Genomic DNA, 18,697 nt, shown 5'->3' on the forward strand with positions numbered 1-18,697 from the left:
CCAAATTTTAGCATCACACGGGGCGCCACTGAAATTTGAGAGCCCAAAGTCCACCACTGCTCCTTCCTCCTCAGGAGGTTTCCATGCAGTTTGGGAGCAATGCACTGGGTGTCCCATGACTCTTATATGCGATAAACTTTGTTATATGATGTGTCTTTTCTTTTCTTTTTTAACTCTCTAGTATTTACCTACTTAAATTACTACATTTAATTATTCCAACAAGTTGTGAAACCTCAGTGAAGGTGCCCTTTTGAAGATTGTGGAGGAAAGGAGCGGTTTCTCTTGCAAAAACCTGCCCTGTAATAAATAAAGGCTATCACTAATCTTAAAAGGGGGGGGGAACTACCTATATTTAAGTTTTTAAAAATCAAATAGAGGGATAAGGATAAATTAACTGTAGCAGTACAGCAGAACCAAAATAGCTTCACAAATATACCAATTCAAGGCCAACTCTTGAAGAATTGTTGGCATTGATTCACAGAGCATCATCATCTGGGCTTCTTCTGGACTAAGACCTTTGGTTTTTAATTTTATAGTATATGGCATTTGGACCTAGAAGTATGCTAAGACAACTGTTCTGCTCCTGGAAGTTTTGACTTCTCATATCTTTGTTGTGTCTGGTATATCAGTCCTATGTTAACTTAGAAGCATTTTAAGTGTGTTTAGGAATGTGGCCCTAAACAGGTTTCATCTGGTTATAAACTGAGCATTGATCAGTTTTAACAAGCTGCATTCCAGCCACTTCACTCCTTCTGGAGTATAGATAGTCCCACATAATAAATACCAAAGAGTCAGCCACGGTGAAATCTGTGCAAAAGTATAAGTGCTTTTAAGCTACAACAAAAAATAAGGGAAATTGTTACTGACCCAAGAAAACTAGAAACAACATGAAAGTGAAGCCTGCTACAAGGTCCTGCCACAAATAGCAGTTACCTTTTTTTATTGCTATCTCTTGAGTTTTACCTTCAGTTTTCACCATAAATGGCTGCTGTTCTGCTGAAAATTGAGAGTTAACTCTAAGCGACAGGACATATTTCAACAGCTCTTCCTCTACACACTGTTTCTATGCAGTGTGAAATTCTGTGTGCTATTTGGTTTAAAAAAAATGCTTCAGAAACAATAACTTTGCAGTGCATTTAAATGTTCATTATTGCTAAACAAGTTAGATTGTTAGGGTTTGCTACTGCATTTTAAAATGCGACTGATTATAAATTGGTGCCGTGATCTGAAGTGGGGCAAAGAGTAGGGGCTTCAGGAAAAGGTACCGTATTTTTCACCCTATAAGACGCACCAGACCACAAGACGCACCTAGTTTTTGGAGGAGGAAAACAAGAAAAAAATTATTCTGGATCTCAGAAGCCAGAACAACAAGAGGGATCGCTGCGCAGCGAAAGCAGAGATCCCTCTTGCTGTTCTGGCTTCTGGGATAGCTGCGCAGCCTGCATTTGCTCCATAAGACGCACACACATTTCCCCTTACTTTTTAGGAGGGGAAAAGTGAGTCTTACAGAGCAAAAAATACGGTACCAATGTGTAAGTCTCCTGTTGAAACCCAATCTGCTAATGCAATAGGATGGAAGCAGTGTGCGCTGCTTGTGTGTCTGGATAACAGAGAAAGTTTATCAAGGCTGAAGAACAACTGCTGTTCAAATCCTGTCTCCCCCCCCCCAAAAAAAAAGAATAGATTATGTTGCTGGTTGTATGTTTTGGTGTTGGGGTGGGGCGGTTATGGCTTTGTGTTTTGTTCTTTTGCTTTGCTTTGCTGTTGTCACACGCCATGCATGAATGAAAATGCTGCATTCTCCTGGGAGCTGTAAAGCTTCTGTGAAGATTGTTTATTTCCTTAATCCCTTCTCCTTTGTGAATCCTGATGTCAGATAGAAAATGGAAAGCCTTTAATATAGATATTATCACCCTTATTATCACCTGCACAAGGGAGTGCCCTCGCTGCCTGTTGTTACCCTAGCAATCGCCATATGTTGCTGCCTCTCTGAGGTTAGATTTTAACCTGACTACCTTCTCCCATATGAGGTGCCTTTGGGGGGTAGCACAGATGGGCCACTGCTTCTTTCATTATCTTGCACTTATGGTCAATCAATGCTGAAAGGCGTCCTTTCATTTTGAACTTTCTGAGCTATTTGGGACATGCCAAATATCATTATTAGCAGCAGTCGCTGCAAAGGCGTGAACCCCGAGCCGAAAACCGTAAAGCAAACGTGATTCCTAAAAGCACTGAGCACAGCTCTCAGAGAAAGAAGAGATGGGAAATCTGACTAAGATGTAGCAAATTTTACCTCCTCCTGGAGTACAGGTCGTCCCGCTTAAGAAATACCAGGAAGCCAGCTATAATAAAATTCACACAAAAGTGCAGGTGCTTTTAAGCTGGAACAAATGGATGAAGCCAATCTTCTGCTGCAGCCAAGGAGCCTTCTGAGGGACAGCGAGAGGAAATTCTGCAGGAGGGATTTAAAGGAGGCAAGAGAAACTGTTTGGCAGAAGGACTGATCTTACAGCTATTGTCATCATACACTACAGCAAGCTGGGGGGAGTGCTCTTCACATGTAATAAGCACCTTGGAAAATGTCACAGAAGTAGGAATGGTAGAAAGAAATATATGGAGCAGAGCAGATATGAGTTCTGAGGCAAGAGCAAAGGATGGGGTATGGCACATTGGAATGCTACCTGAAGGAACATAATTATGTCCCCAACTTCTGGTGTTTCTTTGGGAATTGAGTACTGAGATAGACTCTTATTTATTTATGGGCAATTTTGTCTGTGGTGGCATTGGTAGTTTTGCTGAGGTCAAGGGAAGCCCAGTCTTTTTCCCCCTCTGTGTTTAGATTAGATTTTTTTCCTGCCCCCTTGGACAGAAAATTCAGTTTGGTATAAACTGGGTAGCAACAAGACATATTTGGAGTTGGCTACAGAACAGGGTAAAGATTAAGTACCCGGCCTTACTGCTTCCCTGCGTGGCAGAATGTGTCATTTCTCAAAAGGGACACCCTTGTCTTCTTGCTCCAGCCTTGTGACCTGACCTTCCATGTTTGTTCGTACAGTAAGAAAAATCGTCACAGCTATTCTGAAGAAAGTATGGCATGCTGCAAACATTTCATCTGTCTGTTGCCATGGAATATTGTGATGTCATCTTAGATTGATGCTTTTGAATTATGGTGCTGGAGGAGACTCTTGAGACTCCCATGGACTGCAAGAAGATCAAACCTCTCCATTCTGAAGAAAATCAGCCCTGAGTGCTCACTGGAAGGACAGATCCTGAAGCTGAGGCTCCAATACTTTGGCCACCTCATTAGAAGAGAAGACTCCCTGGAAAAGACCCTGATGCTGGGAAAGATGGAGAGCACAAGGAGAAGGGGACGACAGAGGACGAGATGGTTGGATAGTGTTCTCGAAGCTACCAGCATGAGTTTGACCAAGCTGCGGGAGGCAGTGGAAGACTGATTGATGAAGAAGTGATTGATTGAAGAAGTGATAGATTGATGAAGAAGTGTGCATGCACACGAAAGCTCAAACCTAGAACTAACTTAGTTGGTCTTTAAGGTGCTACTGGAAGGAATTTTTTTTCTTTTATTTTGTTTTGACTATGGCAGACCAACACGGCTACCTACCTGTAACTCATCTTAGATGGATTTTAAAGGGAATTGGACAAAGGCGTGGAGGATAAATCTGTCAATGGCTACAAGCCACCATGATCTTCAGTTACAGAGGCAGCATATCACCCTATTCCACTTGCTGAGAGCAACCAGAGGAGAAAATCATTGCATTCATATCCTCCTTGTGGGCTTCCCAAAGGTATCTGATTGACCGATTTGGGAAATGGGATGCTAGACTAGATATACCAGGGGTCAGCAAACTTTTTCAGCAGGGGGCCGGTCCACTTTCCCTCAGACCTTGTGGGGGAATTATTTTTTTAAAATCAACGAATTCCTATGCCCCACAAATAACCCAGAGATGCCTTTTAAATAAAAGGACACATCCTACTCATGTAAAATCAGAGATTCCCGGACCATCCACGGGCCGGATTTAGAAGGCAATTGGGCCGGATCTGGCCCCTGGACCTTAGTTTTCCTACCCATGAGACTTTTGGTGTGATCCAGACATGTTGTTGTTTAGTCGTGTCCGACTCTTCGTGACCCCATGGACCAGAGAACACCAGGCACTCCTGTCTTCCACTGCCTCCCGCAGCTTGGTCAAACTCATGCTGGTAGCTTTGAGAACACTATCCAACCATCTCGTCCTCTGTTGTCCCCTTCTCCTTGTGCCCTCCATCTTTCCCAACATCAGGGTCTTTTCCAGGGAGTCTTCTCTTCAATTGAGGTGGCCAAAGTACTGGAGCCTCAGCTTCAGGATCTGTCCTTCCAGTGAGCACTCAGGGCTGATTTCCTTCAGAATGGATAGGTTTGATCTTCTTGCAGTCCATGGGAGTCTCAAGAGTCTCCTCCAGCACCATAATTCAAAAGCATCAATTCTTTGGCGATCAACCTTCTTTATGGTTCAGCTCTCACTTCCATACATCACTACTGGGAAAACCAGACATAGCTGCTCTCATATTGAGAAGGTTTGGAGGTGGCGAGGGAGCTGGACCAACTGCGCTTGTTGCATGGCACCCTAACAGCATTTGGACAGTCCTCGTTCACTTCTGATTTCTAGTACCAGAGTTTCTTGTCTGGCACCATAGCAACTGCAGGGCTCTTCCCACTTCAAATTTTAAAGCATACAACCACAAACGTAAAGCGTGAGTACCACAAACAGATGTTTATAATAACCAAGTCAGTCTTACAGGTATGGCTCAGGATTGGGCCTGGATTGACTGTAGTGCTTGCAATAGCCCTAAAGCAGCAAAAAAACTCCATCTTCCAAGCAAAAAAATAGAAAGTATTTTAAATAACTGGAAATAACTTGCACTCTACAGATTGATTCACAGATAGGCACAAAGCAGTATCAGAGATTCCTGGCCAAATAAAAGTTTGGCACAGATGTTAATGTCTTCCCCTCCCTCTCACCTCAGAATAGACTTCTAACTTCCTATTTCAATTGCATGACTAAAAACTTGAGGTTACAAATATCATCTGGCTCCAATACATCTTGTTTAGTTTTTGTTCCTATTTTCTGTGGACTTATGGCTTCCATTACTACTCTTTCCCTCCCCCCCCTTTTTTTTGCATTGTCTGTGTCCCAGTCCCACCTAAGCCTTTCTGGATTTTATTGTAGTTCATTAGAAGTGCATTTCTTTATCTTGGAGGCTTTCAGGCTCTTTCCCTCCCCACCCCCCACTCCATGTATGCCTTGGCTTTGTTAATTGCATGCTGCTTTAAGAATACACGGCATGATACCTTTGAACCTTACACTTTGCCTTGACAGCTGGGCTAGCAAATGCCACTGACAACGGGGAAGTGTGAGGGGGGGAAATCTTTTGTAAGTAAATTGCCAATGTGGCTAACCTTGCTGGAACCCAATTGTTAAGGCTGTGATTCAGTTTTTCTGTCAAACTCAGTTCAGGCTAACCTGGCCGGCCTTCTGCTTCTTCAGTGATCAGCCTGAGGAAGTGTGCTTTCTCAGCTTATCAGGTTTTATTAACTTCAGCTTCCTGCTGCAGTAATTGTTTGTTCCCACTTCAGCTTCTTAGAATGTCCACCAGAATGCCTTGTCACCGGTGCCTGAGAAACATGTGCACATTAAATACTTCCTTGAATTATTTGCGGCGCAATCCACCAGAAAATTCTCCTACCTACGCAGGCCCCGCTGAAATGCGTGGGAGCACTGTAAGATCACTTCTTTTGCAGTGCTCCATTTATCTCATCAGCAGTCCTCCTCAGCCAATTGTACTTGCATTGCTTATGTTTAGTAGTCTGCAAAGTTCACCATTTCTCCGCTGATGTTATTCCCCTGCAAAATGGAATAGTAAGAAGGCACCGGCGATAATGTAAACTGAACAAGTGATAGTGAGATTGAGATTGGCCAAAAGTTACCTCCTGTTGTGAAGTGAAATGTGAGTAACCGGGGGGAATGATTAAGATACTTTGGAAAATAAGTAAAAGCTTTATTACAAACGGGGCTCCGTACATAGATATACGTTAATGTTTCATATGTTGGCCCAGTTGACATGTGGTGTGAACATGCTTGTGTGCAGGTACCGTATTTTTCGCTCTATAAGACGCACCAGACCACAAGACCCACCTAGTTTTTGGAGGAGGAAAACAAGAAAAAAAAATATTCTGAATCTCAGAAACCAGAACAGCAAGAGGGATCTTGCTGTTCTTGCTTCTGGGATAGCTGCACAGCCTGCATTCGCTCCATAAGACGCACACACATTTCCCCTTACTTTTTAGGAGGGAAAAAGTGAGTCTTATAGAGCAAAAAATACGGTACTTACAGAAAAAATCACAGCTGCTTTGCTGCTCTCCAGACACTGCTGCCGCCACAGTACCTGGTGCTAGTGCTACATGCAGATCTGTATTCATGATTTGTTACAAGCAGCAAGCCCTATAACTTGTGGTTTGTCTGGGCCAAGACAAACCATGAGGCTTAGCCATGATGCTGAGCCAAACCATGTCTTAGTTCTGCAGCAGGGCATGTGGAGAAGGTGCGAAATGGCCACAGTTTTTCTTCTGAGTACTAGCACTCTTGTGCATTCATGCGTAGCCATGGTTTGGCGTTACGTATTCATTTTATGTCTTCTAATCTTTTCAAATGGTACGTTTTCAGGGAGGGATATCTGAAGGTCTGCTAGAGGAACAGTCTTCTGCTTGCACAGGTAGACTTCCTCTACTATATTCTGCACTGCCACCTCCACGCAGCCACCAAATCTGCTTTGGAGCATTGGAGGACCCTCTGGGTCAGATCTGGAGGTGCGTGGAGGCAGCAGAGGCAAGGAAAGGAAAGGGAAATCCACTTGGGCAGCACTGGATATCACCCAGTATATGTAAATTATCTTCAGTGATGTCTTCCTATTAGAACCAATTAGGAAATAACATTACTGCTTTCTCCCCTGTTCTGTGCTTTTATTTAAAATCACACATTCAAAGGGGAGCCATTAATGTTTGATATAAATATGATATAACGACCTTCTGGTGCTCGAGTCCTACTTGAGGGATGAAGAAGAGTTCAGTTGCCTAAAGCTGTGAATAAGACATCAAACTGTTTTAAGGGATTCTCTCATTAATGGTTGGATGTGTTGTTTTATTTGAAACACTTGGGGTTCTTTAATGTGAAATCAATGACAAATAGCTTTCAATATGTTTGCAGCTAAGCGCCAGGCTAATCCTTCAATGACACCATGAATGTTGTTGATTGAAATTATATTTTAAAGCTTATAACTATTACATAAAGCTGTAATCAAACCGTATGATTTAAAAATATCAGAGGAGTCCTGCTGCATCTGCTGAAAAACCCACCTAGCTGAGCACTCTGTTCTCACAGTTTTCAACCAGATGTCTACAGGAAGCCTGCAAATGTGATGAAAAGGTGTGGTCATAGAATCATAGACTCACAGAGTTGGAAGTAGAGTTGGAAGGAACCCCGTGGGTCATCTAGTCCAACCCCCTGCAGTGCAGGAATCTCAACTAAAGCATCCATGACTGATGGCCATCCAACCTCTACTTAAAAACCTTCAAGTTGACCAGTGGTTTTCAGCCAGCGTGCTGTGGCACCCTAGGGTGCCTTGAATGATGGTCAGGGGTGTCACGGGCAACACTGGCCTCTGTCCCTCTTTCCTTCCCTCCCTCCTCTGATGCCCTCTCACATCTCTGCCTCCCCAAGGCTTGCACAGCTGTTTGCTGCAGCAGCCCTGGCTACAAGCTCCCCAGGTGAATGGTGCCTCTGAAGCTGGCCAGAGGGTGCTCCCCAGGCCCCTGTGGGGCAGTGTGAGGAGCCCCTTCTCTTTGAGGCAGGGGGGCAGCTCAGAGACCAGGGGGTGCAGCTGCGGCTGCCCAGAAGACTCCCAAGAAGAGGGGAGAGGAGAAGAGACTGAGGGAACACTCTCCAAGGGAGGGCATTCAAAAAGGGGTGAGAGGCTGCCAGCTCTGCAGGCCAGGGATGACATATCTGGCCTCCTGAGCCCCACAGGGGTGCTGCAGAAAAAAAATAGTTGCTTAAGGGAGCCATGGACTCAAAAAGGTTGCAAACCTATAAAGTAGATCTTTTGAGCAGTTCTGAGTTAAAATTCAGTGTTAGGTTGAGCAGGAAACTGCATGTTTCATATTATACCGAACTGATGCTGGAAATGGCACCTCTGTATTTTTATTCTGCTCTCCTCTGAAACAGCCAAGGGTCATTTACCCTGATTTGTGGCTTCATCACATGTTAATTTCCTTACCAGCGGTGTAGTCACAACATGGGGTAAGCGATCCTAAACGTTATTGGGGAAAGGTGAGGGTGCTGTTTGTAAATTTGGCTCTCCAGCCTCACTGCTGTGGCCTTTGGGAAGTGTGGTAGAAATGATCAATAGTGAAAAGTCCTGTGGTTAACTGTACCCTTTTCTGTTAAAGGCCATTAGTCCAAAGTTACTTTGCCAGTGGGGAGGAGAGCACACATTTTCCTTCCATCTCTCTGAAGTGTGTTGACACTTCATTGCTATCTTGTCAGGGGAGGAAGCAGCCTTTTCATCGCAAGTAACTGAACAACTGCATGTGGGCATATTGAGATAATTATGTAAAAGGAGACTGCCTGAATGAGCTTCCAAATGTGTTATTTCTTTATTATCTAGCACTTTATAATTAACTGTTCCCTTTTTATTATTATTTCAGGAAGCTGCCACTTTTGCTAGAGCGCAAGGCTTTGAGGTGAGTTAACCTATGTTGCACGCTAAACAGATTCTAAAGGGTTTTTTCCCCCTTGCTGATAATGAAGTTCTTTTGGACAGTGATTGATGTGCTATTATACTCTCCAAGCCTCGCAGCAGTTGCCATAGAAACTTGGCAGTCGTCATGGTTTCTTTGTTCTGCCAGCTCAGTGTTATGACGCACTCTGCTAGGTCTGCACCCAACATCGCCTACAGATGTTATTTATTGAATTTTGAAAAGCCTCTTGGGAAGCTGAGAGGTTGGGCACGGCTTCAAGCTGCCTCTGCAGATATGGGGCCTGTCAGTTTGCTCAGTTAAAAAGCCACCTCATTAGCTGAATTACACTCCATAAAGATCCAGTGCTAAAGCATTGGTGAGGCAGGACTAAATACTGAAATATAACACCATTTTAAATAACTTAAACTCTGCCATATGTGGATTATCGTCATGCAAATGAATTTTAGTAAGGTGGTATGTGGAATTGTTAAGAGCTGATTAACGTAAACCCTGCCTTTTACACTCAGTCTCTTTTGGAGAAGTGGGCTGTTCTTTTGTTAGCAGGCACAAGTGGTATTTTCCATCTGGGTTTGTACAAATGTGCAATCTCCTAACAGCCACACACAGTCTCTGTCTTTTGTTTAGTCTATTGTGCATCATTTTTAGAGGGTCTACTCTTGACTTTAGTATTTTTATTTGTGAATGCTTCAGATTCTGGAGGGTTTATCAGTATACCATTTCCTGATAGCCTGATCAGGAGAACTACCACCTCTAGGACATGGGGACTGTTTCCTAGTGTTCACCAGACACTATATAATGTGACAACCAATGTGTTTGATATTAAGTGATCCTTGCAGTCCAATGTGCATGAAGCCTTTTTCTGTACATGTGCATCTGCCTTAACCCCTCAAGTGTTTTGTTCATCAGGCAAATACATCAGGAAAGCTGATGCTTGGGCTGTTCAGTTCCCATTTGCATTATCAGACCCACACAGTTAGGGGACCATACGCTGATCTGATACTTTCCTTTGGGTCTGGGCAAATACAAAGGAAGAGAAAGAGAAGCACATCTGTGGTGTGTCTTTGTGTGTATGTCCAATTTGGATTGCTTCAAGATAACTCAAAAGCAACACGCATCTGCACCATCTTTATAATGTTAACGCAATATGCTTTGCAGTTTTATTTTGTGGCAGCTGCTTTTATAGAAATGAAGAGTATGCAAATTGAAAGGTGTTGTTGTTGTTTTTTACAATCTCTATTAGAATAAACAGGATTTGTCAAATAAAACAGTGTTTTGGGTCTTTGGGATTTAGTACAATTTATTTGAAATCTATAGTATGGTGTAGTAGAACAGCAAAGAATGGAAGTCGTGTATTAGCCTTGCCCTTTTTATGTTTTCATTTCTTCCTTAAGCTGAAAACCTGGGGCATGCCTGGTTTAAATTAACACCGAGTGACAAAATGCTTTTGCAAATGTCTGCCAAACACCTTTTTATTAACCTTTCCATTAGCACTTTCTTATACTTCCTAGCACAGTTTCTGCTGAACATCCTAAATCTGCCACGTCTGATTTCACTGCATTAGCAAAGTGCACAGAGATTGTGATCTTATCCCATATTGCCCCTTTTGCTTGGCAGCAAGTGACATATCAGATCTGCCAATGGTGATGTATGATGTTTGATAATGTGTCCACTGAGGGTTTTTATTCTGTAACTTTAACATTTTCCCAAACCTCACAGCGAAAAAGGAGCAATGAAAATGGTTCACCATTAGATCTTTTTAGAATCATGAAAACTAAAGGGAAAATTATAGTAGAATAAGGGCTCTAATTGACTGCTGTTTGAGAACACTATCAGAAGCTGCCTGGAGGTCCAGTATACACAGTGGCCCTTAGGACATATAGCATAAGAAATACTAAATAAGCGCCTTTTCTTCCTTAGCACAACCTATATACTAAGACTGTCCTCTCTTAGTATAAATTGTGCTTCTGATTCAGGCCAGAGTCTCAGATCTACATGAGAACTACAGGTCTGAGTTCTGGTAATATTTGATGATGGACTGAACCACTTTGGAGATGGGTGAGGGAGCCACATTATTAATGTAGGGGGTTACATCCACTTAGAAAACAAATGTATCCTGGAGAGCATAAGCTAGTGCTAGTTCTTTAAGTGCAGGGAGGCTTTCCATTTGGAGGAAAAATCCACTCTCCCCACCTTCACTCTAAAGTGGTATGTTGAGCAAAAAGCTGTCTAAAACTGGATTAAAATAAAGAATTAACATAAAACTGCAGAGCAGTAAGATTCCATGGTAGCAAAAAGAGCAAACTTTGCAATCAACTGTAAGTAGAGACAAAGAGAACCATTTTCACATGGCACCCAAAACTAGCACCTGGGGGGAATTTCACAACTGGGGTGCCACCACAGGAAAGGACCTGTCCCAAAGTACCACCCAATGTGCCTCTGGGGATAGAAGTACTTAATGACTAGGCAGATTCCTCTGGGAGCAGAGAGTGTTTTTTAGGTATTTGTTGTGCCTGGCAAGCTTTGTTCCACTGCTACTTGTATAACTCAAAAGAAGATGCAATAAAAGAATGTCATAACTGTTTGTACTGCATAGAGAAATTTTGTAAAAACCTGCACCTTTGTACTTTGACTGATTAAGGCTACTACTAGACATTATGGGAGAGGCATGACTGCCACCAAAAACAGCTCTACATTTCCTCCTTTCTGTGGTAACTTCTAATAAAATGATCTGTATGCCTTTTTAAATTAGTCTGCCATAAACTTTGGAGACAAATAACCATGGTTTTATTTCCTGGTTAAGGTCAGTTACACCTGGCACTACGTTTTGGATAATATATATTTTAACAAAAAATCAAAGGGGGGTGGAAATTTCAGGCAATAAAAAGGGTTCAGAAATATGCAGTGAGAAAAGGCAGTTTGCAGGCTGGTGAGATAAGCAACATAACCTTCTGTAAGATGATCTATGGTTTCCTGGGACTATGCAGGCTCTGGGAGAGGAGCTTGTAACTGTTTTCTCCTTCCTGGTCTGTTTTACTCCCACTCCACAGTGCGCTGAGCCACAAGCCAAGATTTGGCTTGGCAAGTTATCTGAACCCAACCTTGTGGTTAAGGTCTCGCCTCCCTAACCACGAGCTGTAACTAAGGCTTGTTCCTGGCTACAGCTTGTGGTTATCGAGAAGAGAGCTTAAGTCCAGGATCAGATGACATGCTAAGCCAAACCTTGCCTTATCTTAATGCTTCATGGGGGGTGAAGAAAAGACTGGGAAGAACAAGGCAGCTGAGAGCTCTTCTTCAGGAGTCCATATATTTGTGCGGCTTACTGTGATACGCAAACCAGGCCAGAGTAGGGCAAAGCAAAAAAGCAAACTAGGTGATGGGAATTGCTAGTACATGTCTTAAAAGATGCCCCTGATAAGGATTTAAAACGAAGAGCCTTTTGTACTTTGTGTAGTATTGCAAGAAAGTCAAATTGGTTCTAGTGGGATTCTGGACACAATTAATTAAAACGACTTCAAATATAAGAGGATTGTGCTAAACAGATAACAGCTTACAATATGCGGTGCAAGAATTTGTATGTCATAGAGTCAGACTGATTTGTACAATCATCCGAAAGTTTTTGATTTCTTAGTATAGATTGGATTTATCTGTAACGACACTGACAGGTTGTAAACGAACGTGCCAAAGGAGGGCCAACTTACACATGATGAGGGTAATCTTTGATTGGATCTCCTGTATCTTTTATTTGTTTAATCAGGCACAGGAGGTACAAAATTTGATTAGAACAATAATTCTGGGCGACGTTAACCTTTTCTTCCATGTAATTCCTTCAGCCTCCATGGTTTTTCCTCCCATCCCCACAGTGCTGTACGAGTGGAGCAGAGCCGTCTAGAGGATTTTCACCCCATATTCTGCACTGCCAAAGAGCCTAGGTTCACTAGCATCTGTAGCGTCAAATTCTTCAGAATCAGTTTTTCATTTTCTCACGTGGGCACCAGGATCCCACCAAGTGGCTTGTCATCCTCCAATCCCTTGAAGGCAGGGGGGGAAAGTCATCACTCCCAGAAGATCTTTGAGTTGTCCTTCCCTTAGAGTGGCAGTTCATTTCTCCTACCTTCCTTGAAAGGGACCTGGTTTTACTGGTGCTCTCCCTGTATTCCACAAGTACTGTGCCCTGATTCTTTATTTGTTCTTATTGTCCAAGGTGGAGAGATCAGGCACCACTGATGGGTATTCCATCTTTTTAGCTAAAATAAAGGAACAACTTGGAGGCTGGGATTATCTGTAGGTAGCCTAAGGCCTCATAGGGCAGGGACAGAAAACACTTTTGTTAGCTTGAGGGATTTACTCCTGTCCAATATCACCTTGGTACAGATCTTTGTTTCCAGTCTCTCCATGATGCCCCTTTTGTTCTTCTCTGCCAATGAGGATGATGGCTGACAGTGAACAGAAAGCCATTCGAAGGGGTAATAATAATAATAATAATAATAATAATAATAATAATAATTTATTTATACCCCGCCCATCTGGCTGGGCCTCCCCAGCCACTCTGGGCGGCTTCCATAGAAACCAAAAATACAGTAAAATATCACACATTAAAAACTTCCCTGAACAGGGCTGCCTTAAGATGTCTTCTGAATGTCAGGTAGTTGTTTATCGCTTTGACATCTGCTGGAAGAGCATTCCACAGGGCGGGCGCCACTACCGAGAAGGCCCTCTGCCTGGTTCCCTGTAGCTTTGCTTCTCGCAATGAGGGAACCGCCAGAAGGCCCTCGGCGCTGGACCTCAGCGTCCGGGCAGAACGATGGGGGTGGAGCGCTCCTTCAGGTATACTGGACCGAGGTCGTTTAGGGCTTTAAAGGTCAGCACCAACACTTTGAATTGTGCTCGGAAACGTACTGGGAGCCAATGTAGGTCTTTCAAGACCGGTGTTATATGGTCTCGGCGGCCGCCCCCAGTCACCAATCTAGCTGCCGCATTCTGGATTAGTTGTAGTTTCCAAGTCACCTTCAAAGGTAGCCCCACGTAGAGTGCATTGCAGTAGTCCAAGCGGGAGATAACCAGAGCATGCACCACTCTGGCGAGACAGTCCGCAGGCAGATAGGGTCTCAGCCTACGTACCAGATGGAGCTGGTAAACAGCTGCCTTGGACACAGATTTGGGTAAGGGCTAAAGCAAGAGTTGGGGTAGAAACCCATAACCCACCCATCCACCCGCCTTGTGCTGCAAGCTGCCTAAAATGCTTAGTAGACATAAATGCAGTTGTTCATTTGTGGATCAACTAACAAAGTGAAGAAAACCATGTATGTTCACTTTGTGGAGAACAGTGAGATTTTCCAATCACTCTAGGAGACAAACTTCTCTCTCTTATTGTAAGAATTAATGACAGCCAAATGGCAATGACACCAAATTCCTTGCAGAAAAATTGTATTATTATGAAGCTACAGGGAAACGCTGTAATTCTAGAAAAATGTGGGCAACACTAATGCACATGAAGTTTAGTGTCAAGAGTGAAGTGATACAACTTTGGAAAACATTAATCCGTGTGTGTTAGAAATGCAAGAGAGATCAGGAAAGTAGTGTTTTCTGTTTTCTGTTTCACTGGCCCTTGTTGGTGTAGGCGTGTGCCCTACGCTGCCTTTTCTTAACATTTTTTCACTCTCTCCTGTTTCTAAGTGGAGTGGATGTTTCCACATTCATCTTAAAACAAACTGAATCCAACCACAGTTAGTTAAACCAAACAAGGTTCTCAAACCACAGTTTGAACCCGAATGGAAAAGTCTGTTTTCATATCTAAAGTAATTTCCTTACATTATTCAAATAAAGTTATAATCTCAAGTGTGCTGTTCTGTATTACGTACAATACATCTTTTGTTTTTCTTTTTTGTGTCACCAGACTGAGGACATTAAGGAGATAGCCCGGAAAGCACAAGCCTTACCCAAAGCGAACCTGAAAAGACAGCGGGTTGTCGTATTCACCCAAGGGAAAGAAGACACTATTATGGCCACAGGTACGTAGTTTTTAAGCATTATATCCAAGGTATATAAGGGATGACGCGGGTGGCGCTGTGGGTAAAACCTCAGCGCCTAGGACTTGCCGATCGCATGGTCGGCGGTTCGAATCCCTGCGGCAGGGTGCGCTCCCGTCATTCGGTCCCAGCGCCTGCCAACCTAGCAGTTCGAAAGCACCTCCGGGTGCAAGTAGATAAATAGGGACTGCGTACTAGCAGGAAGGTAAACGGCGTTCCGTGTGCTGCGCTGGCTCGCCAGATGCAGCTTGTCACGCTGGCCACGTGACCCGGAAGTGTCTGCGGACAGCGCTGGCTCCCGGCCTATAGAGTGAGATGAGCGCACAACCCTAGAGTCTGGCAAGACTGGCCCGTACGGGCAGGGGTACCTTTACCTTTTTATATAAGGGAATAGCACTCCATTCAGTATTGGTTGGGTCTCAGTGGGCCACCACATTTCAGATAGGATGCAGAAAAATGAAAGGGTTCCAAGCAAGGAACAAAGTTGATTAAAGATTTGGAGTATATGGTGCCTGAGCATGAAGTGCACTTGTACAGTTGTGAAAAAGAAGGTGGGGATGGACAGGCAAAGAAGCATCAGAACAGCTTTTCTGGGAAACAAAGAGAAGATTGCCTGAACATTTGAGCGTATGTTAGCTATGGCTTAAATCTAGGGGAATCCCGCTTTTGTAGGACAGAACTAGAACTTCAGGAGTTTCTTGAAAACCATGATGATATAATTACCAATAACAATACGAATCTTAATACTAATATGCTCTGGTTAGTATCCAATGTTGTTTCCTCTGCTGATGGGGGAAGCCTTCAGAACAAGTTTTAGGGAGGCTGGGGTGTGGGGGAAGAATCACCATAAATTGCCTTCCTCCTCATTCCACTGGCAGATGCTCCCCATCATCAGAGGGAATACCGCAGGATATATAATATATTTTGCTTCTCCAAAATGTTGCATAAAATTGAGTTTATTGTACTAATGGCCACAATCCAGCACTGCTTGGAATTTTAATCATCCTTGCATGTGCACACCTGACACAAGGCCTGCTTGTTGATTTTGTGTGTGTGTGTGTGTGTGTGTGTGTGTGTGTGTGTGTGTCTATGTATTTTAAGATCAGTGATGTATATTATAATGTGAGTTGCTTCTTACAAAGCAGGTTGAAAATATTGATTCGAATTATTTTTATTCTGGTTTTATACATTGAGCATTAGCTACTGAATTATGTTGGCCACGAGCAGTTCACCATACAACAGCTGCTAAAACAGTTAATTCTTTTAAGAGGCGGCAATGGAAATGAAAGTGTGTACTGTGAAGTGAATTTCCAGTTGCTTTTATTTGAAAATCCCACTCTAAGGGTTTCCCAGTTGGCAATTTCCCCATCTTCTGAAAGTGGGCAGGAGGTGCTTTTGTGAGGAAGAAATGATGATATGTGATATTCCAATTTAAGCATTACAAACATGACTGTCTGGGGGGCTTTACATCTTCTTTTTAATTTAGATTGCCCATGCTTGTTTATTAAACAGTGCTGTGGCTTGCTAACCTATGCAGCAGGGAATACTGTTTGCCATTTGTTTCTGTGCAGCACAATGTATTTACATACAGTTCAGTACTCTATTGCTTCATCTGTGGTGATGAGCTGTATAACCCTAACCTTACCGCTACTACTGCTAAAACATCTACTCCAGTGGCAAGAGTTTTGTTGGATATTTCATAGGTCATAGAGGTTATACAGGAGCTATCCACACAATGAATGTGAATTTTAATCATGGCAGACACGTGCGTAAGAACCCCGCAGCGTATTGATACACAATGTTCATTTTTGCTGCCATGGGACTTCCTATATTGCTTCTGCTTCTGAGTCAGCTTTGTCTTAAACCAGCTTTTAAAAACTCAGTATGAGAGCAGTCCGCTCCCTCCCAAATTAATTTATGACCATTCCTTCTGGGACAACTTCAGAATTTAAACAAACCTCCCTGCCTTCTATGGCTGGCTGAACCAAGATGATAATAAGGGCCATTTATGCATACATGTTAGTAGCTTCTGTCACTAAGCATTTGTTTCATTCTTCGAGCTGGAAGTGATAGTATATCCATTAATCCACTCTAAAATACTCTCTCTTTTTTGTAATTAGAAGTGTATTTGAGGACTAATGTTTTCTAAACCGTGCTGTTTGTTCCTTATGAAAATCAAGTCAAAAGAGGGGATGCCCTTCCTCTTTTTTTAAAAAAAACTAAATATGCCTAATAAATTCAAGATGGATAGAGAAGTGTATGCCACAGTGTCAGCTCCATAAGCAAACATGATAAATGTTAAGTCGGTTTTGAGCCCAGGGATAAGCTGTTCAGCACACAAGCGTAGCCGAATCTCTTTGCCGTGTTGTTATTCGTGGCAGCCAAATAAATGTCAATAATAAAAGAGAATTAAAGATTTTCATTTCCCAGAGGCAGTCCCTCTAATACGGCTTGATCTTCCATTTCATTTGTAATTCGTTCTTGTGTCAGGACGCAGCCATTCACCAGGCAGTGTGTGACATGAAGTCGTTTAATAATGATTAAGAACATAAAAATGCATGGCCTGTGGGGCAATTCTCCAAAGATATACCAATTTGTTATTATTTCCTCCATACACACTCATACACCCTTCCTCTCCTCTTGAATATGGATCAGCCTCCTCCAGCCCCGCAAACCGTACATTATAAAATGGTTTATGAGAGATGGGCTAATGGCAATGGGCACTACTAGCAAGCTCATGAAGGTGTGTGTGCTTTAAGCCACCCAGTTGAGAGAATTTTCTACTCCTTAACAGCAGACGAGTTGCCTTCATAATCTAGCCTTTGTCCTGTGGCTCAAGCAACTTAGATAACAGTGAATGTTTGACTTTGGGGGGGATAAAACTGTCATTGAAATTCTACTCAATATTGATCCGGAGCAGATTCCAATGTATAGTTAGCAGAATAAAAACTTAAACACGTTGCAGGATTCCCCAGAAATAGACCAGAGGCAATTGTATTTCATCCAGCAGAGGAAGGAACTCATTCTGACTAGGTTGACATTAACGTGCTCTACAGATAGATTAGCTAAGACACCATATACAGTGAGGGGGGAAAGTATTTGATCCCCTGCTAAATTTGCCCGTTTGCCCTCTGACGAAGAAATGACCAGGTGCTTCTAATCTCAGCTCCTTACATACAGTGAAGATACCAGGTAGCCTGACATCTGGCTGGTTAACAGGGGATCAAATACTTATTTCACTCATTATAATGCACATCAATCTCTAACTTTTGTCTTCTGGGTTCCTGGGTGTTTTCCTGTTGTTATTCTGCCTCTCACAGCTACAATAAACCTGCCATTAAAATTATGGACCGGTCATTTCTTCGTCAGAGGACAAACGGGCAAATTTAGCAGGGGATCAAATACTTTTCCCCCTCACTGTAGAACGTGCGCTACTTTGATTTTGGATGAGGCCAAGGTTAAGTTGTTCACTGACACACAAGGCATTAGAAAGAGATAGCTTGCTGATTTGTTTAAAAATGGTACCCATTGTTCAGTGTGTCAAAAGGGTAGGTGGTTTGCTTTTTAACAAGGTTTTCAAAGGTACTGAAAAAAGATGCTGAACGTGCTGTCTTGGGCAAAGATATGTCAACTCAACAGATGTATAATTATTCTGGGGGAGCAGACAATTGTGTGGAAAAGCTGTGGTCTTAGGGGGCTTCCCCTCCCCCCCCAAAGACACCCTTCCACCTAAAACTATCTGAATCCAAATAAGTCCTTCTTTTTTCATGCACAGGGCCCTAGTACTTTAATAGCACAGTTCAAGAGCAGTGCAAGCCTCTCTATCTCATCGAAAGCCTCCCACCTGAACTCAGGATCT

At 42.9% G+C, this 18,697-nt stretch overlaps 1 protein-coding gene across 2 annotated transcripts in view; it reads left to right on the forward strand.

Annotated features, from left to right (window-relative positions):
- The window catches only part of ADK (adenosine kinase), a 198,334-nt gene that overhangs the window by 147,743 nt on the left and 31,894 nt on the right, over window positions 1-18,697 (forward strand). For both annotated transcript variants that reach the window (XM_079975325.1, XM_079975324.1), the window contains exons 8-9: window positions 8,759-8,794; window positions 14,706-14,820. In XM_079975325.1, the coding sequence (XP_079831451.1) occupies window positions 8,759-8,794; window positions 14,706-14,820 (151 nt within the window). The remainder of the gene's footprint in view (window positions 1-8,758; window positions 8,795-14,705; window positions 14,821-18,697) is intronic.

This window comes from Podarcis cretensis, assembly GCF_951804945.1.
Source record: "Podarcis cretensis genome assembly, chromosome: 5".
Taxonomy (NCBI): Eukaryota; Metazoa; Chordata; class Lepidosauria; order Squamata; family Lacertidae; genus Podarcis; species Podarcis cretensis.